The 27,834-nt window shown below is 41.4% G+C and overlaps 1 protein-coding gene across 1 annotated transcript in view; it reads right to left on the reverse strand.

The window, feature by feature from the left end:
- The window catches only part of ADGRV1 (adhesion G protein-coupled receptor V1), a 321,712-nt gene that overhangs the window by 241,971 nt on the left and 51,907 nt on the right, over positions 1-27,834 (reverse strand). Inside the window, exons 21-34 of the mRNA XM_056849141.1 lie at positions 26,682-27,055; positions 24,524-24,700; positions 23,919-24,099; positions 22,614-22,816; positions 21,621-21,750; positions 19,843-19,920; positions 14,702-14,838; positions 12,321-12,930; positions 9,732-9,947; positions 7,605-7,820; positions 6,063-6,307; positions 3,245-3,426; positions 1,842-2,647; positions 974-1,183 (exon numbers count right to left, since the gene is read on the reverse strand). Of these exons, the coding sequence (XP_056705119.1) occupies positions 974-1,183; positions 1,842-2,647; positions 3,245-3,426; positions 6,063-6,307; positions 7,605-7,820; positions 9,732-9,947; positions 12,321-12,930; positions 14,702-14,838; positions 19,843-19,920; positions 21,621-21,750; positions 22,614-22,816; positions 23,919-24,099; positions 24,524-24,700; positions 26,682-27,055 (3,765 nt within the window). The remainder of the gene's footprint in view (positions 1-973; positions 1,184-1,841; positions 2,648-3,244; positions 3,427-6,062; positions 6,308-7,604; positions 7,821-9,731; positions 9,948-12,320; positions 12,931-14,701; positions 14,839-19,842; positions 19,921-21,620; positions 21,751-22,613; positions 22,817-23,918; positions 24,100-24,523; positions 24,701-26,681; positions 27,056-27,834) is intronic.

The following is a 27,834-nucleotide window of genomic DNA, read 5'->3' on the forward strand; positions in this document are numbered from 1 at the left end:
AGTGGGGAAATGACTTCAATAGATAATTAAAAATAGCTTTTTTAATTGTGGTGCATATGATGAGCATAGAAATGCTCCATCTACCATGTGCCATGATAGTTACAGCTATTGCTGAAATGATGATATAATAATCATGGTATAACTAGTATAAGAAAAAAAAGTCACATATACACAGTAGTCAGCATAATGAAATGAAGTGACACATGTATTTAAGGATAAATAGACAGCTGGTAACTGCCTGTTTCTGGCACATCAGATAGAAATACCTGGCTTCTGAGTCCCTTCTATCAAGAAATGACTAGAAGGCTCCAGTTAGGGTCTATATAAATGTATAAATATTTGTTTGTTTGTTTAGTTAGTTAGTTAATTCATATGCCACCTCTCCAGAGACCTGGTTGAAGAGTCTTACAAGTAAAAACAATACCATTAAAAACAACACAAATTATCAATATAAAAATAGGCACAGGGATAAAAAGCAATGTGGCCCCATCTTTGGATACTTAAATCCAGAGACTGGGTTCATAGACAGACAAGACAGGTCTTTCTACAAATCTGGGGGGCAGATAAAAGGTAGGTTGGTGGGTGGGTAGCAAGGAGAAAAGGAAGCAGGGAAAGATGATGATATGGGGGTTGCCAGGCAGAAGAAAAGAAGAAATAGTGGGGGGGGGGAATACAGTGGAAAATGAAGTGCCCCCCCACAAGTCCTTGCAGGTTCCTCACCATACAACTGGGCCCAGCCTGGCAGCTGGCACACAACTGGGTCACAGTTTTCCCAAGATGAGGCTGCCAGGGGGTTGGAACAATGTAAAAATGAAGTGAGGGGGCAGGTAAATGTGGCTGGGGACACTTTCAGTGTTTTTCTTACCACTTTCAACCTATATGGTTAATTGAAACAAACTCTCACTGAGAGAAAACACAAAGAATGGGATTAATCGCACACAGAGTAAGGGAAGCAAATATGGAAAGGACCCACCTTCATGTCCAATAACAGATCTTGAAGCTGTCTGAAAGCTAAGAACTCCTGCCACATTGTCATTGGCTAAAATAACCACCATGACAGTGTCAGAGCTTGGAAGAATACGACTACCACCTTCAGTGTGGGTCAAACTGATTATAATGCTTTCATCATCCTCTGGTTCAGAATCATCTACAATGGTCAGTGTTACTGACTTCTTTGTTTCACCTGTCAAGAGAAATAGGAGACAACTAAATATAGCAGTGCTACTACATGTGATTTTAGCAGTGACTTGATCTGGTTGGTAAAAAATACACAGAAACTAAATAAGCCACTCAATGAGTTTCCTAGGGGCAAACACCAGTCAGCGTGGTATAGTGGTTAAGAGCGGTGGACTCTAATCTGGAGAACCGGGTTTGATTCCTCACTCTTCCACATGAAGCCTGCTGGGTGACCTTGGGCCAGTCACAGTTCTCTCAGAACTCTCTCAGCCACACCTACCTCACAAGGTAACAGTTGTAGGGAGAGGAAGGGAAGGAGATTGTAAGCTGGTTTGATTCTCCTTATAAAGGCAGAGAAAGTCAGCACATAAAAAACCAACTCAGTTCATAACACTTAGTTCATTACAAATTTTCCTTTATTTTCTTTTGCTGATTGGTCACGTGCCCTCTCTCTATTCTTTTATTCTTCTTAGGCCATCCTATCTGAATGATAAACAATCACGGGCTACAAACTCCTAATTTATGGACTATAAAATTCGAGCAAAGGATTATGACATAACTTGCCCCCTCACTCTTTGTTTCAGGCAGCCCTTGTCTTTCTGAGGCCGTCCCATAGGGTGGTTATAGGTACACTGTGCTATCTTCTCACCTCCCAAATTCCTTACCTTCAGCAAAAATCAGGACCTCTCCTTCGCCTATGAAATCCAGATGTGGGGTAGCTGTGCCACCAGTTATGCTCCACTCCACTAAAACCTGTCCCAGGCTACCATCTGCTCTGTGTATCACCAGCTGCACAGGGTTCTGAGGCCATTCTTGAACCTCCACATAAAGACCATTCTCAGTTGTATTGGGACTGATGCTGTAGATAACAAACACGCCGAAAGCATCCCCATTCATTAGTATGACAACGGTAGAGGTATTTGGCTGTCCTATGGTGGGCTGATTTTCAGCACTGGCAGAGATGTTCATCAGTTCAACTTTTAACAGAGATACAATGAATTTCTCATCCAGTTCAGGAAAATCATCAGGAAGTATGTTAACTGTGAGACTCACAAACTCTGCATGTTCTGCCATTATTACCCATTGCTCCGTAACAGATTCATAGTCACTATTAGCTACTGCTTGTGTACTGAAGAGTGTGGATACAGAGGTAAGATTTTTCTTGTAGGTCCAGAATCCTGAATTGTTGGTTACTGGGCCGCTCAACTCTGCCACCCAAAAGCATGATCCAAAGGCACTGGAAAAGGAAAAGGCTGAACATGCATGTTCTTTCAGGCACAGAGTTCCACATGCATATAGCGAATCACTTGATAAGGAAACATTCCCTTTAATCAGCTGTGTTGGGTCAGGAGTTCCTTGCACAGGTGCTCCATAATAGGACAGTACATCCAAGCCTTGTTTCACTGCAAGAGTCACAACATCAATTTCAGAAGTGCTGTAGAAGACCTGTAGCTGACCGAATCTTCCACCACTAGAAATTATGATAAGCAAGAAAAGAATGTTAATGATAATCTGTGTATTTGGAAAATAAAATATTGCAAAAATAGTTACCAACTTTTAAGAATGTTTAAACACTTCTGGATATTTTAAGCACTTCAATTTCTATTGCAACATCAAACCAAAAAATTCTGAGGAAACGAAAGAGCCAAAAAGGTGCAGGAAAGGGACAATGGTGGGCTAGTGTGCAGTAGAACAAATGTAGTGAATGACTTCAGGCCAGTTATTATCTTCTACCCCAATCTGTCTCAAATCTGTCTTTACTAGAAGGTCACTGGAGCAAGAATTTGATAAACAAAATAAAGGGGAAATTGATGGAGACAGTGAAAGAGAAGGAATGAGCATCATATCCAGACTAAAGATTTACTCGAACTCAATAGGTATACTGCTGCTATAAAGCTACATAGTTAATCTGTTATTATAAAAACTTTGCTTCATACAATATAGTAACCACAGGCTGATTTATAGTAGGATCCAATGGCCATCTTCCAATAAGCAAGGTATGTTGTCCTATGAAAGGACAACTGCTGCTAATAAAAATTTCTTAAATTAATGTGCTATGAAAACACACCTTCTCATCACTGTTATATTTGCAACTGAGCTCCTCTCCAGTGGTTCTTGAACTCGGTACATGGAACGGTGAAGGCAGACTGTACCGTATGGTTTGTCATTGGCAGGAATTATAATATTTGCCATTCTGTCTGGCCCAATAGTACCTCCATTGAAAGCCTCAGTTAATTCCACTCTGATAGTCTGAAAAATGTGTCAGATAGTTAATCACTGAATTTTGTTATGAAATGAACAATTAGATCCAGGTAGTAAATAACCTCTGGCAAACATCTCCTACTTACGCTTATTTTAGACTATTAGCTTTCTCAGAACAAACAAGGGACTCAATTTAGCCTTTATAGACAAATACACAGGATATATCTTAGTAGCGATTAGACAGTTTGTCTACCTCATCATAGTTTGGTGAATCAAATGTAGACATTTCATGGTGATTTCACATGAAGTAAGAAATATGGAAAAGGACCAGCAGAAATAAGAATATTATCATTAGATACAGCACTTCTCCAGTATGGGAAAAGACCAGCATCTTGCTTGGTATAGCTCCCATACTAAATTTTGCTTTTTGCCATATTGGGTTATTTACTGAAATTACAGCATTTTACAGTACTTACCATCATTTTGGCAGTAGAAGGAGATTTCTACACACCACCACCACCAGGAATAAGACAACAGTTGTATTGAGCATGTGAAAGCATACTGAAGATGGTGGTGCATCAATGCACCAATGACCGCATCCCCTTTTTCAATGCTTGTGCTACAATCTTCCATATGTTTATGTCCATGTACTAGGCTACCATGTATAAACAGCAAATTTGACAGGAATGTATTCAGTGTATACATTCTCACATACACACAAAAAGTACACTTATTCAACAATATTAGAGAGACATAGCTAAAGATTAGTCAGGATTTCAGGATATTTCAACTGACAGCTCAAACACAGGCCCTTCCTTAACAAGAAGCAAACACACAGGATTGTTATTAGACATAGCATTACTGCAATATGGTAAGGAACTAGAATATGTATGCTTTGCTTTTTATAATCATAGAATCATAGATTTGGAAGGGACCACCAGGGTCATCTAGTCCAACCCCTTGCCCAATGCAGGAAATTAACAACTACCTCCCCCCCACATCCCGTGACTCCAACCCTCCCCCTGCCATGCAGGATCCCACAATCAAAGCACTCCCGACAGATGGCCATCCAGCCTCTGCTTAAAAATCTCCAAAGACGGGGACTCCACCACCCTCTGAGGCAGTGCATTCCACCATCGAACAGCCCTCACCGTCAGAAATTTCTTCCAAATGTTCAGGTGGAATCGCTTCTCTATTAGTTTAAATCCATTACTCCGTGTCCTAGTCTCTGGAGCAACAGAGAACAAGCTAGTTCCCTCATCAACATGACATCCCTTCAAATATTTAAACATGGCTATCATGTTTATCAACCTTCTCTTCTCCAAACTAAACAAACCCAACTCCTTAAGTCTCTCCTCATAGGGCATGGATTCCAGACCTTTGACTATTCTGGTCGCCCTCCTCTGGACACGCTCCAACTTGTCAACATCCTTCTTAAATTGTGGAGCCCAAAACTGGACACAGTATTCCAAGTGAGGTCTGACCAATGCAGAATACAGTGGTAGTATTATTTCCCTTGATCTAGACACAATACTCCTATTGATGCAGCCCAGAATTGCATTGGCCTTCTTAGCCACCATATCACATTGTTGACTCATGTTCAGTTTGTGGTCCACTAAGACTCCCAGGTCTCTTTCACATGTACTGTCAAGCCAACTATCTCCCATCCTGTACCTGTGCCTTATGTTGTTTCTGCCTAGGTGAAGTACTTTACACTTCTCCCTATTGAAAACCATTTTATTACTTATGGCCCAGCTCTCCAGTCTATCAAGGCCATTCTGAACTCTGACCCTATCCTCCAGGGTATTAACTACCCCTCCTAACTTGGTGTCATGTGCAAATTTGATTAGCATGCTCTCTATCCCATCATTCAAGTCATTTATAAAAATATTAAATAGTACCGATCCCAGGACAGACCCCTGTGGTACCCCACTGGTCACTCCTCTCCAGGATGAAGTTGTGCTATTAATGAGCACCCTTTGCGTTCGGTTGGTTAACCAATTACCAATCCACAGTAGCAGTGTCCAGCCCACATTTTACTAGCTTTGTTTCAAGAAGATCATGGGGGACTTTATCAAAGGCTTTACTGAAATCAAGGTACACTACATCTACAGCATTCCCCTCATCTACCATACTTGTCGCTCTTTCAAAAAAAGATATGAGATTAGTTTGGCATGACCTGTTTTTGAGAAACCATGTTGACTGTCAGTGATCACGGCACGACACTAGGGAGTGTTCATTACTGCTCTCATGCCAAATTCACATCCACAATTTCCATACCAAAGATTAATTATTCATGGTATGAAATCTGGGGAGGAAAAGAGCCTCTGTGTTGCATGCAGAAGGTCTCAGGTTCAATCCCTAGCAGCTCCTGTTAAAACGACTAGGCAGTAGGTAATGTGAAAGACCCCTACTTGAGACCCTAGTCTGACTGGCAGTCAGAGTAGACAGTACTAACTTTGACAAACAGATGGTCTGATTCAGCCTAAGGCAGCTTCATGTGTGTTCACGTGTGGTATCAACAGCGTCAAAGCCACACCGTATGAGACAGTACATTTGCAAACTGTTTTTATTATTCCCTAGTGTGTATTTTCACATGCAATTTATAATTAATTATTATCTGTAAGTAATGTATGCTTATTATAAAATAATACATATTTATTTTCACATGCTGCAGTACTCACCTCTTGAATTTCTGGAACATCATCAGCCAGGATCTCTAACGTCAACTTCTGCATGGTTTCCCCGGGCAAAAAATGAATGTTACCCAAGGAGTCCTGCAAATCACTGGTAGCATGCTGCCCATTAATGGTAGCAACCCATTCAACCGTCACATTGCCGAGTGTTCCAGCATTGCGGATTACTGGCAGTTCTATCACCACAGTCTTCGACTCAGGCTCTTCAACAGTGACTTCAGTCATCTGGAAGACTTGAAAAGTTGTTTCTCCATTGGTATCTTACAGAAAGCCATTGCAGTATGAAGCATGTTTTAATAGATGTTTTAGTTATGATCAGTTTTTATGAGACAATTACCGAGCAGCCATAAATTTAGCAAACCACAATATAGCGAACTATTTTCCACATAAGAGCCATCATTTTAACGCGTAGTTTGAACATTTTTTTTGCCATGGCATCTGGAAGAGGGGAAGTGCAAAACAACAACAACTATGCTTCACTATGTCCCCCATCCTTAGCAGTGTGCTGAAGTGGCAAAAACGAACATGTAAAACATCAAATCTTAATCCTTTCATGAAGCTTGCAGGCTGATTCTCTCAGACTGATTTACTTCACAAGGAATGCTGTAAGGCTAAAATGTATCTCTAAGCTCCTTGGAGGAAGGGTGGAACACTGATGACAAACATACCAGTCTTAACTGTACAGCTGTCATATTAGCAAGGAAAAATTGCATGCTTCCCCACTGTGATACCGCTGCCAATCTAGCTGTATTATTCATATATGCTAAATTAACTCATCAGTATAATAAGCTATACCTGTTAACATCAAATTTCCCTATTGGCAGACCAGCTGTTTCCCTTTCCCTTTTTGCTTTCTATTCATCTCTAGGCCATTGGATGGTCTCCTTTGATGTCACATAGGAGGTGCCTGATGTAACGGAATACAAGGAGATAATTTTAAACCTTAGAATGTGAATGTCAAGGTTCATGAGAATCCTGTACGAAACTCAGTTCAAACGTCTGTGGAAGTACACCATAGGCTCTCAAATGACACACTGTGGCTTCTGACTGGACAGAAAGACAACACTTGGTGCTGAAAGAAAACAATACCTTGTCATGGAAAGTTCATAGAATCGTAGAGTTGGAAGTGCCCATAGAGGCCATCTAGTCCAACCCCCTGCTCAGTGCAGGATCAGCCTAGAGCATTCCTGACAAGTGTTTGTCTGGCCACTGCTTGAAGACTGACAGTGAGGGGGAGCTCACCACCTCCCTCTGTAGCCAATTCCACTGCTGAACAACTCTTACTATAAAAAAAAAATTCTCCTAATATCCAGTTGGTACCTTTCCGCCAATAATTTAAACCCATTATTGCGAGTCCTATCCTCTGCTGCCAACAGGAACAGCTCCCTGCCCTCCACTAAGTGACAGCCCTTCAAATACTTAAAGTGCGCAATCATGTTAGATAACAACAGCTTCTTAAGTCGGTAAATGGCTACTATGGCATTTATGAACCATAAGATCCCAAAGGAAAGTTTAAGAGTCCCAACTTACCAAAAGATCCATATGGATCATCAGAGGCCTCAATGGTTATAACTGCCTGAGTTAGGCCTCCCACAGATGCTCCCCCTGTTGTCTGATTGAGCAGCTGCACAAGCAAGGACTCTTCAACCTCAGGGTTGATATCATTTATGATATAAATTGGCACAGCTTTACTGGTCTCTCCTTCTAATAAGAGAACATCTGATGAGGCTACACTGTAGTCTTCACCTGTGAATTATAAGGTTGCTTAAGTAATTTTACCCACTTGACCTATTATTCAAAGACAAAATGACATCAGTATCTCTACGGTTGTCCAAGTGATTGCATGGAAGTTTGAGTGCAGGAGGATCATCTGGTGGAAGCTCAGTTTGGGAGGAGTATTAGGGAGTATGTTTAAAAGGGTTACAACTACTGGCCTGTAGCCAATCACATAGTTCAGAAGAAGAAGAAGAAGAGTCGGTTTTTATATGCCAACTTTCTCTATCGGCTTACAATCACCTTCCCTTCCCCTCCCCACAACAGATACCCTGTGAGGTAGGTGGGGCTGAGAGAGCTCTTAATAGAACTGTGACAAGCCCAAGGTCACCCATCTGGCTTTGTGTGTAGGAGGGGGAAAACAAATCCAGTTCTCCACCGCTCATGTGGAGGAGTGGGGAATCAAACCTGGTCTCCAGATCAGAGTCCACCACTCCAAACCACCACTCTTAACCACTACACCACGCTTACAGGATACATTTTCTTAAGAGGAGGCAACAATTGCTACTACATATATTAAAACATGTCTACATATTTATGTGTGTGTGTATGATTGTATGTAAAAACACCATTTCTCTACCTGCTACAAGTATTTTTTCAGTACTGGATAAATTCAAATTGACATGCCCCATCATGGTGCTATACTCCTACTGATACCATGTTTTAGTGGTAGCGTTAGGATTTTATACTTCTGGAGATAGCTCCGGACCGGAGGCTGCCTCTTCCGCTCATAGTAAGGAGTGCTAATGTGAGCCTTCAGCTTGATAGATATGGCTCAAGGTGCATTTAGGCACAAGGGATCTTGCTGCATTAACATACCTACCAAGACCTAAGTTCACCCTACCCTGGCTCTCCCAGTATGAATTGAGGCAAATTGGAAACAAGGACACGTTCATATGGACACATATATCTATGTCCCTTGACCATATATGGTAACAGGTATCAATTGGACAAGCGGGTATGTATTAGGCTTCCTGTACTCTCTGCTAACTCTGAGAAGGATGAAGTAGTTAGAAAGGGAACTGAAATCCTGATCAGCAGAATTGTAACTGGGACCCTTCTTGAGTCTGAGACTTTGCTAGGTATCACCCCTATTCTTTTAAGCCTTAAGAACTAATGACATTTAAAGAAAAATCAAAAAAAGAGGGCTGATATTCTCAAGATGCTGAATTCTATGTCCAGTCTACCCATTCAACATTTATGCAGTGTGATCACATTGCCATGAATTACACACAGCGCAGAGTGGCACAGAGTGGTAAGCTGCAGTACTGCAGTCAAAGCTCTGCTCACGACGTGAGTTCTATCCCGGCGGAAGTCGGTTTCAGTTTCCTGCATTCACCCCCATCACTGCCTCTGTCCCTCAGAATCTCCTCACCCCCATCACTGCCTCTTCAAGCAACCATTGGGTTACTTGTGCAGCCAGGATGGCCCTGGTTGCACTACCAGTGTAAACATTGTAGCATACTTTGCTGAGATATAGTGTGTGGCATGAGCCCTGTGGCGCAGAGTGGTAAGCTGCAGTACTGCAGTCCAAGCTCTGCTCACGACCTGAGTTTGATCCCGACGGAAGTCGGTTTCAGGTAGCTGGCTCAAGGTTGACTCAGCCTTCCATCCTTCCGAGGTCAGTGAAATGAGTACCCAGCTTGCTGGGAGTAAAGTGTAGATGCCTGGGGAAGGCACTGGCAACCCACCCCGTAAACACAGTCTGCCTAGTAAACATTGGGATGTGACATCACCCCATGGGTCAACTCTCTTTACCCTACTACATGATTTTGTACTCTATGATAAACTTACCTAAATGTCATTGCTTTTGTCATTTGGTAGTACTTAATCTATATGTTTGTAGTTTTTACTATCATTACCTTTGCCATTTTTTTTCCTTACCAGCAGTTGCAGTTATTGGCACCGCTTTAAATTTCACTGAAACATCAGAAAAAAGTCCCCCAGTTCTTGTGACATTGATGATTGGTCCAATGTAGTTTTCAGCAACTCGCACAGCTGGGGCTGAGAGCTGCAGTGTTCCAAAAGCATCATCATTGGCATTAATAATCACGTGAGCAACTGTGTTACCTTTTGGTCCAAGGCGAGGAGAATTTGAAACTGAAATTAAAAAAAACAAAAACCTTTGTGAGACATAGTCTGAAATCTCTGTTTTATAATTACATTAACCTTTACAGTGTCATGAAGATTCTGATGGCACATTACCTACAGACTGCAAATGTAGTCTTAATTTACTAGTCAGTCAAAATAACAGTGGTATAAACATGTACAAAATTATAATATGTGAGATTTTGGAGCCGTCTTCAAAATCACTGTATGTTGTACAAAGTTACAACAAAACAAGAAGATAGCTATTCTGCCACCAGCTCCCATCACAGCCTTCAACATATAAAGCGGAAAAGTGCCAACAGATCACTGTATCTAATAGTGAAGTGTCTGGCCCTTGCATCAATCATGAAAGCAGCAATACCAGGCTGCTCAAAGACAAGACGCTCCCCAGGTATGAAGAAAGCTACAACTTTGTTAATTAACCAAAATAAGGGGGGATCCAATGAGAACTGAACATACTCCAAGGGATACAAATTGTTGAGAACAGTTGAGAGACAGGTTCAAGTTAAAAGGAGGGAAATTATCTTAAGGGCCTGTGAGCTTATGGAATCCTGGAAGGGAGAGAGGGAGTGTGTGTGTGTGTGTGTGTGTGTGTGTGTGTGTGTGTGTGTGTGTGTGTGTGTGTGTGAGAGAGAGAGAGAGAGAGAGAGAGAGAGAGAGAGAGAGAGAGAGAGAGAGAATTCAAAATCACCCCCCCCCCCAATTAATCTTGGGGCCCTGCTCACAAGTTGCATTTGTTATGATAGTACACAAAACTTCCATGGCCAGAGGCAGGTTACCTCTGGATACCAGACACAGAGCATATATAACCCAGGAAGGCTATCAATACATATACTAAAAAATCAGGGATGCAACCATGGTCTTATCTAGCTGTGTTCTTCTTATGTACATTCATTTATCCAGTGCTTCTGAGAAAAAGCATTTCACTTTCAATTAGCGTATTCTTTCTGGGTTTCTTATGATAAAATATACATGACATTTCAATTTTCCCACAGAGCTTTGTATCACAAACATCTCAGCTTATCAAGAACTAAAAGGAGAGGTAATTAGACAGCCAGGGAAATCCTGAAGTGCAAATCAGTATATAATCTTCCAAAGAAGGCTGGATAATTAACATCTGTATTTATAGACACACATTGGTAGATGATATACCATGCTCTATATGAGAAGCAAACACACAAAAGGACATAACATGATAAAGTTATGCAAACCCCCAAAGTGCAAGATAATCTCTAAGCACATATTGGACAAAAATCAGAGACTAACATGTTTAATTCAAGATAAATCCCTATGTTGGAAAACAAAACAAAAAATGCATTTTGTTTGCAATGCGAAAGGCTGTGCCTATTTTCCATGCTCGATCTAGGAGGGAAAAACATTTAAGTGTGAAAAAGTAATGGTTACTTATTCAGCATGTACTACACATGGAAAAAGGTAATTTTACAAATGGGCAAAAAGGAAATCAGAATTGCCATGCACGCGTGTGACCTGGAATTAAAAACAAAACAGTTATTTGAGGGCAGCATGCTGGCAAAGGATCACAAAAGGCTTTCACAGGGTTTGCTCCTCGTCTGCACCTATTTAGGTGCCTTGAGACAGCCAGAGAAACGGCACTGTGGAGAATGGATGAGTATCAGAGGTGGACCCCTATTGGGGCACTTGCAGGGATGTCTGCTGACTGGACAGCAGCTGCCCCTTTTCAAACAAATCAGAGAACATCCAAAAAAGTGCACTCAATGTTTCCATGGCAACAAAACAGAACAAGTGTGCAAAAAGTACACTTTGACAGCCCATCAAATTCTACACACTGATGCAGGTATGTGACAAACTGCTAACCTTACAGTCTACATCAGAAGGAAAACAGCCACAGAGGCAACACACACTATTTGGTAACTAGTACTAGCAGGACCATCAAGTACCACTGCCCAAGGAATTCAAGCATCGTGACAGCAGGTTTATTAGCTCTTGTTGTGTTTTTTTAAAAAAATTATGGAAATAATGTCTTTTCCTTACTTGGTGTATCAATTCTGCTACAGAAAGGTGACAAGGAAATCCTCTATTAGGTATATAAATATCTGACAACTTGGCTCACGCGAGTTGTGTTTTTTCCTTCTGTGCTCATGGCAAATGGATCATCTGACTCATTAACCAGGAGCAGAACCTGCAAATGCATTTGCCATGGGCAGATGAAAATAAAACAGCAGTTGCCATAAAAGAGATGGTCACGTACACTGGACTTTACTGTAATTTTGTTTGGGGGGTGGGGGAGGAAACAATCTGGGTTAGTGAAATTAGTAAGATCTTAACATCATTTGAGATTTTATTGCAATACATCTAGTAAAGTCTGAAACTATACATTCTTACTTGGCCGATACTGGGCTCCTTCAACCAAAGTAACATCAAGTAGTTCCACAAACACAGACTCTGATCTCTCTGGTTCACAGTCATCTAGAATGGGGAGCTCTATGGTGACCTCACTGTCATTGGCTGCAAAAATTACAGATCCAGAAATAGGTATGTAATCTTGTTCCCAGGTTGCTCTGGCAACATTCGATGGCAGGTAGGGTGACATATCCTCTTCACCCATAGTTCTATATGTAACCATGACTACTCCCAACAGGCCTTTTAACCTCACTATTGTGAGGGTGATGTTCTTGGTTCCTTCCTCAACTTTGGTTGGCCTGTTTTTCTCAGAGAAAATCAAAATCCCATAGGGATCATCATTAGCGAGAACTGTCAATGTAGCATTAGTGTAAACTCCAAGACGTCCACAGGAAACATTGGTGATCAAAACTGAGAAAGTCTTGTCTAGTTCTGGAACATCGTCATGCAAGACCTGCACTTCTACATTTGCTATTCTTTGCTCTATATTGAAAGTTATGTTGCCAGAGGTAGCAACTAGATCCACAGTATCTTCAGGTACTATGAGCCATTGCAAAGTCACTTGGGACAAAGCACCATGATTTCTGATAACCTGAAAAGCAAAACAGGATGTTACTATTGCATCATAAAGGACCAACAGCCTCAACTACAAAGCTGGCTAACCCAAGGTGTCCTATGAGTTATACAAGGAACTAAGGTATGGCACATTGCACTAGATGCATTTTATGTAGACTTTTATTTATATATTTACACCCTGCTTTTCTCCTTAGTGAGGACCCAAAGCACCATGCAACATTGATCTCCCTTTCTCCATTTTATCTTAACAAAAACCCTATGAGGTAGATTAGGCTGAAAGGAGTGAATGGCCCAAGGTTAACGAACGAGCTGCCACAGCAAACTGAGGATTTGAACCTGGGTCTCCTAGTCTGTTGCTTTAACCACTACACCACATTTTTGATAACACAGCTCAGTAGAAGGAGTCTGAACTAAGAAATCCAGGCATTCAAGATCAGTGGACACCTGTCCTGCTCCTTTCATTTATAAACGTCTTTAAAATATTTATATTCCACTTAATAAGCCTTCAAAATGCCTCAGACAGGAAAATATAAAATCTAATACCTAACAAATGTCTTCAAAATAAAATATTCAAGGAAACGTACAGAAGGAGAAGCAACAACACTTGCTGCCTGCTTTTGTTTTCAAGTCACAGTAGCCATTCATCTTTCTTTTTCACCACAACCAGTAGTTTGGTAAACCTCCTCTCTGTGAGCCAAGCTGTGGTGTGCCAGATTGTACATTCTATCTGTGGCCCTATATTTTTTGTTCAAAATGAGCCAGGAGAAACCACCACAGGCACCAGAACAAAGCTAACCTAGCTACAAGCCCAGAGCTGGGATACATCTCTGACCTACCCATCTTCACACTTGGCATTGACCTAGCTGGTCAAATCCACTGAAGGATCAAGCACTGCCTCCGTCCGTAAACCTCAGCTCTCCATCCTATCCAGCAGCATAAATATTTACCTCAGTTTAAGGAGGACTCCTAAACAATATTTGAACACTATATCGATCTCAGCATCCCAGACTACTCTTCTGTAGCTAAACACTTCTTAAATCTGACAATGTATTCAAAAACACTGTTGCTCATTCTGTCGATCCTGTTAACATATATTATCTCTCTCCCATCTGTGCTTTCTTTCTGTTCCCAAGGCCAGAAACTCCAACACAGCAGTCTCTTCCTGTTGGTCCTCCATCAAGCCCAGAAGCTGCAACCATCTGATGTACTGCTTTCAAATGAACAAAATCCAATTCCAGCAGGACCTTCAAGAGCAACAAAATCCTCCTGGGTATAAGCTTTACTGAGTCAAAGCACACTTTATGATTCACAACAGCTTATACCCTGGACATTTTTCTTGGTCGTTAAAGTGCTACTGCGCTTGAATTTTGTTCTACCACTACAGACTAACATAGCTTCCAACCTGCAACTGCCTTCAGGTGTCCATCCCAGCTCACAAAGTCTCAAGCAGCCCCTTCCCATGTAAGTACGATGATGAACCTGCCAGAAATTATGTGATCATTTGGATGCCCATGTGAATGGGCCTCCGGTATTAGAGACTGCTGCTGTCATGAATTAGGTGGCCACAATCAATTTCAACCTGCTTCCACCCCTCGTGTACCTTCCTTACAGCTGGTGTCCCTGCCTATTACTCAGAATGGGGAGAGTGACCACAATAACATCTATTTTTATTTTTTACAAAACTGCAGAAACATAGTCCATTGTTATTAACCCACATCTTTGCCAACTGAACTGCAAGAGCTCTAGAGAAAGTAATGTCAAAGGTGGTGGTGCCATCACTGTTGTACCTTAAGGGTAACTGTTCCAACTCCATCTTCAGGTTCGGTTCCATTGACAGAGAGAGATTCAGTAAACTCAAATACGCCATGAGCATCATCAGAGGCTTCAATCGTCACTATGATGTGAGAAGCTATTCCCAAGCTGGCTGCAGAGACCAAGTTCCAAGGAGAAAAGGGGGGGGGGAATAATGCATTATTTGAAGAAACATTAATAAAAATTTGAAATAGACAGCAAATACTTGAAAAAGATCTGTAATTTTAGCATATGGTGGGCAGGATCCTAAAATTCCTACATTTTCACTGCTAAAGAGAACAGTTCCTAGAGGGATCAGTCCCCAGGGTTGCAGGACCCTTGAGGATGAAGAGCCATACAGGTTAAGGGGCTGGAGTGATGACAGACAAGGAGTTGAAACCACTCCTCCTTCCTGTTTCTGTTCTTCAAAGGGTTGGAAGGAGCTGCAGTGATGGGGGTGAATGCAGAAAAACTCTGTGAACTTCCCACACACTGATGAAGAAGAGTTGGTTTTTATATGCCGACTTTCTCTGCCACTTAAGGAAGAATCAAACCGGCTTACAATCACCTTCCTCTCCCCACAACAGACATCCTGTGTGGCAGGTGGGGCTGAGAGCGCTCTAAGAGAACTGTGACTAGCCCAGCTGGCTTTGTGTGGAGGAGTGGGGAAACAAATCCAGTTCACCAGATTAGCCTTCACCTCTCATGTGAAGGAGTAGGGAATCAAACCCGGTTCTCCAGATCAGAGTCCACCGCTCCAAACCACCACTCTTAACCACTACACCACGCTGGCTGGGAGAATATTTCCTGGTGTTCCCAATGAAAAGTCTATACTGATATTATTTATATATGCTAATAAAGAAAAAGGGGGGGATGGAGACTTATTAGAAATCCTTCTCCCCGCCCCCTTGCACTTTACTCCACCTACTCTCCCTTCCCACGGCAAACCTCTTACCACAACCCATTGTTCCCAAGAGTTCTCAGACCTTTGGAAACATCTCATATGGGTCACAGGGAGCTGGAGGGGGGGAAAGGAATTCACTGAAGATCCTTTCTGTAAAAGCTGCTCCACTTGCTCAAGTATGAATCCACCTATTACTTGAAACTGAATTAGGGCATGCATTTTTCCACCTTTATTATAAAAAATATGTTTTTTATATGCATCTTCTTATATCAGTTTCTTAGATGATTAGGAAGAAATTTAATTCCAATACAAACAGCCCCTCTGCAACTAAATACTTCACTCTCATTTAAGTGGTGGAAAGCCTTTATTAGACTTGGGTGAGACAGGTTATATTGTGAAAGAAAAGACAATTGCACACATAGCTTCAGATAATTTCGGCCCCCAAACGTCTAGCCATATGATTTAACAGATAAAACTTAGGAAATGTGTTGAGAGGTGACCAACAGGAAACAGAGGGGGATATTCGAATGAGAAAGCTACTATGCTTTGATTTGTTTTTTTGGCCAATACCCAAGGTCAGGAACATTGTAGACTTCCACCAAAATTTCTTCTGGCTGTTTCCTGTGCATAGTTCACCATCTTTCAGGTCCTAACATATGTACACATGCACCATGTCAAAATGGAGGGCAAGATCTGATGAAGGCGCATCTTTTTAAATAGCAGCCTTAACATCCCACCTAGCATGCACTAGCTGACAACTAGGGCTGACAACTGCCTGGAGAAAAAAAATTCTGTACTTCTAATAGAGGCTTAATGGAATGCTGTTTACCCAGTGATGTTGTTTAACTCCATGTCATGAAATCTTCAGCTACGTTTTCTACACATTAAGCCTCTACCAAAGGGACAGGACGTTTTTCTTCAAGCCTGTTGGCAACCCTACCTTGAACATGTCACAGTGCTTTAGTTGCAGCCGAATTAAAGGCCTATCTATTACAGTAGTAGGAGGCAGTTTTAATAATTCATTATAATTCCCAAATCCCACTTGTGTATGACCAATGTCCCTCTTGTAAAGCAGAGACATAAAAATGATACTGTTTGACCCAAAAATATGTTCATAAAGCTATTCCCAAACATGGTTACTTAATAACATTATGTTCTTATTGGCTTATGGAAATGAATTCACTATGGAACACACTGGCCACTCATTCAGATGGAAATGGTGCCATTAATAAAGGATGTTTCCGCTGTAAGGAACAACACAAAAGTAGCAAGACATCATTCATTTTTTAGAAGCTACACAACCAAACAATGAGAGACAAGGTTTGGGGAAATAAAGGGTTGGGTCCAACCAGCTTTTCCGCTGGTGAAAAAGGGAAATGCTGGGGATCATGAGACTAGCATGGACAAAAGCCAGGTGGGATGGGATTGTAATAAGCAGGAGAACTGGGGGAGATTGAGTGGAAACACTGGCTAGATCCAACCTGCAGAATATAAGCTGTCATGAAAATGGAGAGAAAGGTAAAATATTATTGGAGATAAGAGAGAAGAAGGGGAAAATGAGCCCAGTACCTTGGTTCTGACGCTACTGTTACAGTTAAAATAAGGAGTGTTTTTTGCTTGCTTGTTTGTTCTTTATATCAAGAAACCGTAAAGGAAATACGAGAGGAACTGACAATATTTTCCTGAATATACATTTCATGAGAACCCATTCCCCAAAGATTACAAAAAAAGGACAGAATTGACTCTGTTATTGCCTTACATCTTGTTATTGCATCTTGACAGAGCTCTGAATGTATGAAAGTTTAAAGCAGGAAGACACTATGATCAAAGCACTTTGGAATACACATGATGTCACAGAATACTTTAAAAATAAACCACTCCCAAAGTGGAAGATAAGAAAGCAAACAAACAAATTCAGACAATTTTTGTAGCAGGATAGATTTTCAACTACTAGAACAAAGCTACTATTTTATTCTTCCAGTAAATTTTACTTTGAAATATGGCATTCAAAACTTCTCCATTAAAAAAAAAAGTTTATAAAAGATCAGATGCTGGCTGCTCCATTTAAGCTGCTGTCTTATATTTGCTTATTTGGAAGCAAGATCCTCTGAATGCAGTGGGACACCTTCTGAGTAAACCTGCGTAGAACTGAACCAGGAGTCCCCAACTTTTTTGAGGCTGCAGGCACCATTGGAATTTTGATAGGAGGTAGTGAATACCACCCCAAAATGGCTTTCACAGGAAGAGGACCCCAACCCAAAATGGCTGCCTCAGGAGGGGGAGCCAAACAGAACACTGGCCACCCCTTGGGAAGACAGAAATCCTGAAGGGGGAATGGAACCACATACTGACTAAGAAAAGCCCAGTTGCTTACCAGTCCTCCTCATCTTCCAGTGGAAAACACTTTCACTTGAATGAGAGAGGCCAATAACAAGCCCTGCCTTACGATAGTCCCACCTAATTTCTGAAAAGCTCAGCGGGTACTCAAGAAAGTACTGATGCCCATGGGTCACCATATTAGGGAGCCCTGGCTATCTGCTTGGCAGAGAACAAGTAATTTGCTACAAGGAATCACTGCATCTAATAGCAAAGTGGGTGGTCTCCATGTCAATTCTGAAAGCAGCAAAATCAGGTAGGGGTCTATACAAACTGGAGAGACTTGGCAGGTTGTCACATGGTAGATTAAGAATAGGGCATAATGGCTGTCACAAGTTCTGTTTCTGTGCTTGTGGCAGAGAAATGGGTACTCAGTCTTCCTGGATACCCATATAGTTCCCTCTAGCTCTCTGTTCCCTCTTTTTGTACTCTCTGGGTCGCTGCCACCTTCTAGCCTTAAAAGAGCAGCTCCTGCTAAAGGGCTGGTGCTTAGTGATATTTTACTGCACTGTCATTCAAGGATCCACTCTGTACTTGCAACTCCTGTTTGGCTCTTTCAACCACTGTGGGGATTAACAGACACACATACGCACTTGGGGAATGGTGAGATCTACCTCACACACATACACACTTTCTTCTGGGTGTGTCCAAATTGGTTGTGGAATGGTCACAGAAAACAGTCCAGCAAAATCCAAATTTAATAAAGTCACAGGAATATAACCATGCCTGCTTGCACAGCAAATCTGAGCAAAATCAGATGAAAAGCAATATAACCGCAAATCCTCTGTCCCTCTCTTTACTTATCGGTAAGATAGGTCCCCTCTGTTGGAGTTACATATACAGAAATGGTTCATACCTGTTTCACAGCTGGGGGCTTTCCCCCATAATTTAGCTGTCCGTGGTCATTGCTGCCATTTTAAAAAGGAGCAAAGGTTTAAGTTAGCTCCATGTCTGGAGGTCAGTTTTTTTTTAATGTCCCTTTCATTCTTCCCCTCCTTACTGGTAAATTGCCTGCCTTTCTTGTTCTCCGGGGAAAGTGTTATCTGACCATTTGCCTTTCACTCTCTGTAGCTGAGGGTTGAGTGTGTCATCCCCTAGGCTAGGTTATCCGCATATCTAAAAGAGTGGGACAGCTCTTCTGCAGGGAGATGATTCATTCCCCCTCACTCCTTGTTAGTCCTTAGCCAAAAAGAAAGGCACTTAGCAAGCTCTGAACATGGGTAGTGAATAGACCATTTACAGTACATTTTTATGGCAATTCAGGGGTACAGGGCATTTCTTCCCAAACACACAGAAAAAGACCTCAAAATGGTCTAATGAAGACTAAAAATATCCCAGAAGTGACAGAATCTCAGAAACAGCTAAGCAATAGTTAAATGAGGGACAGCAAAAGGACAACCCATCCTCGAAAGAGAGAAGATTTTGGGGAGGTGGGATTTCCAAACTCCCCCAAGTTTACTAGCAGACCACAGTTTGCTAAATACCTGAAACAGTAAATTTGTGGGCCCCTGTTGTGGAGGAGGAGAGCAAAAAACAAGGCCATCCACAGACAAGGTAGGTCTCATTCAGCAGAGTCATGGTAGAAGGACTGGGGAGAGCTCAGGCTCCTGACATCTCACATAATGCCTCATGAGGAGATTCTGAGGGACAGATTTTCCCCTGCAGCTATTTTTCACAGGCCCTCCAGCTTAAAAGTCTTATTTCAAAACAAATTGTAAGATGTATCACTGAAAATATATTGTGATGCACATACTGCAAACATTAACTTATGGAAATCACAATGGCAAGCTATGATGTCAGTTATGACAAAACATTTGGGCTAATTCAGCAATCAGATCAGAGAAAAATACAGCTTACCATGTTGATGGACAGCAGGAAGGAAGAACTCGAAGTCCCCATCACCACTACCACTGGCATCACTAAAGAGTTCACCAACTTCAAGAAGACACACACAGATACACACATATAATGCAGATGACAGAAAGCACTTAAAACACTTCCAGACAAAAAGCAAAAGATATTTCTGCAATACTTCAGAAGTTCATAGAACACTGATAAAGGGGGAGGCAAACAAATGCCTCAGTATTACAGCGTCCTGCTATGGATACTGAAGCATCTCACAGGGGACTTCAGTTAATTATTACTTTGTTTTCATTTTGGATTTTTACAGGTGGAAATACACAGAAGTTAGAAGAGACAGAACCTATATGAAAAGAACCATTTCAAAATGAGTTGATCAGGGGTCCCCCAAGCTTTTAAAGCCTGTGGGCACATTTGGAATTTGGCACGGTGGGCACAGCAACAAAATGGCTACCACAAAATGGCTGCTGCAGGAGGTGGAGCCAGCCACAAAATGATTGCCACAGCTTCACTTCAGTAACACAGCACACATCTTTGTGCTGTGATGGCAGCTGCCGCCAAAACAAAATTTTAAAAAATTGGCACAGCCAATCAAATCTCCAATAATCAATCAGAAGCCTTGCTGGGCAAAAATCCTACCTGGCCCCGCCCACCAACCTCGGCGGGCGCCAGAAAAGGTGTCGGCAAGCACCGTGGCACCCATAGGCATCACGTTGGGGACCCCTGGAATAGATTAACATGTACTAGAAATGCATATAAAACACAAAGACAGGGGGGAAAAGATTTAACTGATGAGTGGCTTGGTAAAAGGGGGTTTCTCCCTATTTTAAAAAAGCATACCTGTACAAATTTTGCCCCAAAATCCCTTTAGCGGTTAAGTACATACAAAAACAGCACCTTCTACAGATTTACAAATAGGATGTTCATGATGTTCCCTAGTCATACACAAGAAAATCAGCAAAGCTACACAGAACCTGATTTGGGGTGACATTAAAAGACTAAGGCAGCTGGTAACTGGGACAGGCGCATGACAGAACACATGCTTTGCACGCAGAAGGCCCCAAGTTTAATCCCTCTCAGTTAAAGACTCTCAGCATGGCTGGGAGACCCCACTTGACATCCTGGAACACCACTGTCATTCAGAGGAGACAATACTAAGCTCAGTGGACCAATCACATATTCCTTTGTTCAAATATAATCTAAACAGAGTTGCTCATAACTGTCAATGACAAAATCCCAATGGCGTGCATCCCATTTACTAGACATCTGTAGTCGTGCATTATGGTCCAGGGAATTGCAAGTTCAGGAAAAAGTGGCATAGTCACTCCTGAATCAGCAGCTCTGCCGAACACACGGCCTTCGCAAACATCCAGTGCTACTTGCCAACCTTAATACCTACTTTCTTTGGAATATATCTATTTTCATCAATAATAGAAATATCCAAAGAATATTTCGAAAAGAAAATTGGCTCTCTTTCAGGGAGAAAATGTTATTCTGGTTTTGGGAGAACAACTTTGCCAGAATGATTTCAGCTAAAGACAATAAGATTCTCTATATTATACTTTGTAATTTTTCTATAGCCAGAGAATTGGGCATTGTGGATCAGGTATATTATTTTTAGCACTTTGTTCAACATGATATCATGGAATTTTTTTTGTTTGTTTCAGAAGTTTTTTGAAGGAAAGAAGGGGTTAAAAAAAAAAGAATGGTCTAATAAAATTTCCTACCCTGAAATCAGGCCACATATGTGTGGAGAAAAAAATGTGAGTTTTTACCTTTTCCATTTGGGTTCAGCAACTCTACTTTAAAAACTTTTTCCAGCTCAGGGACAGAATTATCTGTAATGTTAATGATAATGTACTTGTATCTTTCTCCTGGCAGAAATTCCAAGGTGTCTGTAATACCCTGCAGTAAAAAGGCTATTTACACTTTTGTTCAAAAATGTTCAATGTACCTGTTTAAAATGCACTGAGGCAAGAAAATCAACAAAAATAAATATCCATTGTTCATGCATTTTTGTACAAGTTTGCCGTTGTCAGGACAGATTTGAATGTCTCACTCTAAAACATCACTCTAAAACATCTGGAGTACTTTTCCAAGAAGCCTATGTGAATCCACAGCAATTCTAGTTGGCTCCAATAGTTCCCCCCTCTCCCAGGCAACCCTCACAAAATAGTGAAAAATTACAGCTACCTGGTTCATACTGCCCTGTAATTAAGGTGATAATCAGTTAGTCTTGTGGATATATGATTCAGAGTTCAAGATGATAACCTGTCTACCAGAAGATTAAACCTAACCCAATTACTTCATTATTGGAATTATTTCTCCTGCTACAATTTCATTCAGATTTTGAATGGTGGTTCAGCAACCTCCCACCATAATGAGGTCTTATAATGGAGTGTTCATACATGGATAAACATTTCACAGACAACTGCAGTTTTAAAATGAGTTAAATCATTTGGAGTTTCATCGTGATGTTCTTTTCTTATTTATTTTATATCACATATTTTGTACTAATATGTGCAATACATGTTTATACTTTCCTTGATCCTTATTTTTCTGGCTTTGTATTAGCAGAGGCTTATGAGAACCTGAGAATCAGATGTTACACTTCACTGGGTTCTGGGCTGGGTCAAGCTAGGGCAGCTCTCTGTTCATGTTCTCATCAAAAACAATATACTATTATTATCTTAAAAGCTCTGATAATGGGATATAAATGTATTCAAGCTGATTAATATCTGTCCCCACTTTCAATTTGCAACTCATACCTGATAATCTTGAGGACTGAATGCTGTTAGTGAGACTGTTCTGTATTGTACCAGAACCATTCCAAGGAGGCCTTGTGCACGAACAACAAGCAAGCTGACATGTCCTATTTCTTCCTTTACAGTAATCTGGGGTGCTGTGGTGGCCGGCAGAATGATTTCATCACTACCTGGGGGAGGCTGCCCCACAGAGAACTGAAGCAAACCTGAGAGAAGGAAGATAAAGATTTGAACAATCCTTCCCTTAGGTGAAATTTCCCCTTAGGTGTATTCGTTAATCAAATTTAACCATCTCCCAAATACAAGACACACACATATATGTGCTACCGTTACAAAGGAAATAACACTTGGGTAAATAAAATTGTGGCACAGAGTGGTAAACTGCAGTACTGCAGTCCATGATCTGCTCACGACCTGAGTTCGATCCCAACAGAAGTCGGTTTCAGGTAGCCGGCTCAAGGTTGACTCAGCCTTCCATCCTTCCGAGGTCAGTCAAATGAGTACCCAGCTTGCTAGGGGTAAAGGGAAAATGACTGGGGAACGCACTGGCAAACCACCCTGTAAACAAAGTCTGCCTAGGAAATGTAGGGACGTGACGTCACCCCATGGGTCAGGAATGACCCGATGTTTACACAGGGGACTTTTACCTTTACCTGTAAATAAAGTTAGCGCCAAATCAGCCTGGTCCTTTCCTTTAAACTCTAAATTGGTTTAGATTTAAGTTATGCGAATTTGCCAATTTATAATTTATTTATTTATTTAAAACATTTAAAAACCCACATTTATCCTAGAAAATTGGAAGCAAAGGCAGGTAACAACACAGTATCATAAAATATCAAATAAGCCATTGAAGTAGCCAGCAATACATTTTTAAGATTTCCAATTAGCATTGTCTCTATTACTCTAGTTGCCTTGAGTTGTAATGCCTTCCTAGGAATTATTTATTCTCTGGGGAACAAAACTCTACGGGGTCGCCATCAATCAGCGGTGACTTGACCATACACACACGTACTGGATGCAGCTGGCATACTTCTCCCCACTCAGCAAATGCACTAACTGAGAAAAGAGGGACAGGAAAGGATCACTACAGGGCCAGGCTTTCAACCAAATGGAATCTCCTACTGACTGTTTACACTGGCAACTGTTTTGTATGTAGCTCCATGTAAACATGGGATTAGGGGATTTTTTTACAAAAGCACTTAATAAGAGCAATCATAACTATTAGCTATTCCCATAGAAATAGCAACAAAACTGTAACTTTCATTTATCCGTGAACAGAGGTTTTTATGTGCTGTCTATCACAGTTACCATAAGGGTGGTCACTGGCTTTGATGGTGATGTAGGTTGTCTCTTTCTCAGGATCTATGCTTGCTCCACTAGTTGGGGTTGACCCTACTTTTCCATCTCCAGGAACAGCAGACACTAAAGTCACCTGAAAATATTCATTCAGCTCTGGGATATCATCATCAAGAACGATCAGATTCAAAACCTGGAGAGAAAAAGGGTAGATTCAATTAAAATAATGACTTGAAAAAGACAAATCCACCTAAGAATCCACTTCACTATACCAAGGAGAGGGCAACTTCACCCCCTCACCTATGTAGCACCCCCCATCTACATGGATATTAATACATGTGGGTTCCATGACCCCAAGAATCCATTTTCCTAGGGGCAGAAAAGACTGTTGTGGAGAACACAGGAAACATCCACAATCCTTGCACCCAGTAACTCTAAATACTGACATAATATGTAAAAATACATATATACACATCACACCATCACAAGTAGTTAATCACCAAGAATAGATTATCTCTTTTAGCAACACTGTGACACCCAAGCCTCAGTAAAGTACAGAGGAAAAGAGGGCTTCAGAATGTTGAAAGCAGATTATTCAATGTAAAGATATTGTTTACCTCCGATCTCTCCAAAGGACGGAAAGTGATCATTCCACTGCTGTTTGCAAAATCAGTAACAAAGAAATTAACTCCCTCAGAATCAATCTGAGAGATACTGTAATGCACAAAAACATAGTCCAGAGCCCCTCTGGTGCGTTCAATCACGCAAGATACAGTGGAACCTTCATCAGACACCTATAAGTAAATAACATGAAGTTAACATTCTAATAAAACTGGAAGGTTTTTGTTTTGAGACTGGAGTGAAAAACTTAATAATTTTAGCATCAAAATAATATTCACTTCTTTAAAAGGATCCATCTAAATCCATCCATATCCAGAAAGCCAAAACCAAAAGTTGAAATAAAACTTGAATTGCCAACCTGTGTTAAGTCAGCTATCAGTCCGGACTCTGCCCTTTTCACCTTTCTCCCTCTTCCCATGCTGTTCTCTGTACTACTTTTGCGAAGCATTAACAAAACCATCACAGCTATACTTTCTCATGCAGTTTACTGATCAGTCACTTACCACCCAATGGCTTTTTCCCCCTCAAGTCCCACCCATCTTGTAAAAGACCTGCTTCATATATATACATTGTCAGACTAGTTGCCACAGAAAAACAACTCGCAGTGGCAGGAACTCTATGTGGCTGCTCACTAAAAGAGTCAGTTCATGCTGAATGTCTCTGTGTCATGTACATGGCTCCCAGGATCATGAGTTGCCGACATGAAGATTTTCCACACACCAAGACCAATCCATATGGTGAGTGTTTCCACGTATCATGGAAACCTAGTGGAACTCCTTCTACAAAAAAACAATGTAAAGTGCCACTGATTCTTGCACCTCATGAAGTAGGTATTGGACTGGAAGGTCTCTAGTCATAGGTTATGTCCCCTCTGATTCAGCACATACCGGTAACCCAACATATTGCTATTCTTAAATGATGATAAGAACAGTTATGACAATGATCATGCAAATATTTAGCAGTTCTATAGTGCTTTAGAGTGATAATATGCTCAAAACCAGCAATCTTTATACCAACTAGCCAGTTGTTATTATCCCCATATCACAGATGGAGGGCTGTAGCTGAGGGAACAATGGATGGTCTAAGGTGACATGAGTTCACCACTGAGGTGGAATTTGAGCAAAGGGCTTCTGGGTTAAAGTTAGCTAACAGCTCACAGATTTAACTTTTATGGCTACATCTGCTGCTGAAGGAAAGAGTGGCCCCCAAATCTAACTGAGTACACTAGCTTTCCCTGGAGCCCTCCAAGAACAAGCCTGCAGGCCACAGCAGCAGTTGGTTCCTGTGAGGCCTTCCCTGCCACTAAGATAATTGGTAACCAGACCAAGTGAGAAGTCCCACCTGCTGCACAGCTTATTAGTTGGGAAGATCTAGAGGAGAACCCTGCTAGCTGCTCAGTTGTTCAAAGGTGGAGGGCTAAGGGGCAAAGTACATTGGGCCACTAACTGAGCTGGCTCCCCAGCTCGCTTTGGAGGGTTTGCCACTACCTTAAGATCAGGATGTCCCTGCTGGCTTCATAATGCAAGATGAAGGAGGCCATGAATGTTAAGTCAGTAACTGCTCCAGGGTGCAAGGGAGCTGGAGGCCAAGGATGGTACAGAACTCCCTGCTCTCACCTGACTGCGGCATGCCTGGGGTGGTGGAATAACGAGCAAGGCATGAGGACTGTTCAGAGGATGAGCTGGCAGGCCCAGAGCCTGCCAGAGATGTCATCTGAAACCAACATTAAGCTAACATTGTGCATGAATCTGGCTTTTTGCCATGCTTGTTGTCTTCACCCCTTACTCCTACATACCCCCCTTTCTCAAGCAGAGCACAATGAAGTAATAATGATGAAAAAACAACTCCAGTTCCACACAACATATGAATGCAGATATCCAGGTTAAATGAGTTACTTTTCATCCCACAATCTGGTATTCCAAACCCAGATTAAACCACGGTTAAAGTCCTAGTTTGTGGCAACAGCAAACTAACTCTGGGTAATCTGGGCACCTCCACTGGTATGGTCCACGTAATGAGGGGGCAGGAGAGGGGCACATGTGAGAGCACAGCAACAAACCTAGTTTGTGTACTATGTTGTCGTAATGTAATATCTGAACGTAGCTATAGGACACCAGGTCTTCAGCATTCTTACAATTTTGATATGTTTCTTACCTCAGGAATACATGCTCCTGTGAAACCAAACAGACCATTGGCATTATCACTCTTCTGGATTCTTAATACTACGGTTGTGTTTTCAAGGGAAATTCGTGCTCCCCCATGAATAGAAACGAGCTTAAGGATGAACACCTCCTCTCCTTCTTCCTCTTTGTCATCTCTGGCAGAAACAATGAATGACTTATTGGTTTCTCCCTGTCGATATTCCAAGTACCCAGAGATGGGGTGCAAGTCAGCCCTTGCTGGCATGGCATGAAGCTCATTGATCTCTTCCTTGGTCAATTTGTGTTCATAAAATCTCATGTCTTGGATCAGCCCTTTGTACCTGCTACCACCATTTATGCCAGCACCAACTCTTGTTATTCCTGGTCCTGAAAAAGAAGTAACTTTGTAAACAGCTTTAAAAAATTAAATAACTGCCACCAGGCATATCCCTTGGTTTAATAGATCTTAATCATTCATGCTGTATTTCACATTTTATCACTTTCAAACCAGCCACACCCTACTGGAAAGGGAGTGGTTTGGCAGATGACGTATGTTTCCTTTTCGTTGTTATCTAGTATGAAAACTAATATTGCTGAATGCAAAATGGAAAAATGACAAACAAAGACTAAGTCTGGGACCTAATGTTACAGTATGGGAAAAAGCCAAAGTTATAACTAACTGTGCAGGCAAACACCAAACCAATTAAAAATATTCCAAATACATATTTGTTCTGTGAAATGTGAGAGCAAAACAGGTACATTCAAATATTGTTTGCCAATGTTCCCTGATAAGTGAAATCAATGTCAATTTTATATTCAATATTTTCAATTCAATGTATATTCTGCCCTCCCCCAGCAAAAAAACAGGGTCAGGGCGGCTTCCAGCAACAAATACAAAACTTAATAACACTCTACATTTATAACGATAAAATCACTTCTGGTCAGCAATAAAATCGTTGCTAATTAAAACTCAGCATTTTGTTCCTTCTATCTCTACACACTATGGTGACCCAATGATGTGGTTAGATATAAATTTCAGGGAGGGATAAGAGTGGGAGACCCAAAAAATGAGTTCAGGGCCAGACTGATGATGTCTTCCAGGAGGCCCTGTACCCCACCCATGCTGGCCTAAACCAGCCAGGATGGGCACAGGTCCAGGAGGCGTG

Source organism: Euleptes europaea, chromosome 4, assembly GCF_029931775.1.
Source record: "Euleptes europaea isolate rEulEur1 chromosome 4, rEulEur1.hap1, whole genome shotgun sequence".
Lineage (NCBI taxonomy): Eukaryota > Metazoa > Chordata > Lepidosauria > Squamata > Sphaerodactylidae > Euleptes > Euleptes europaea.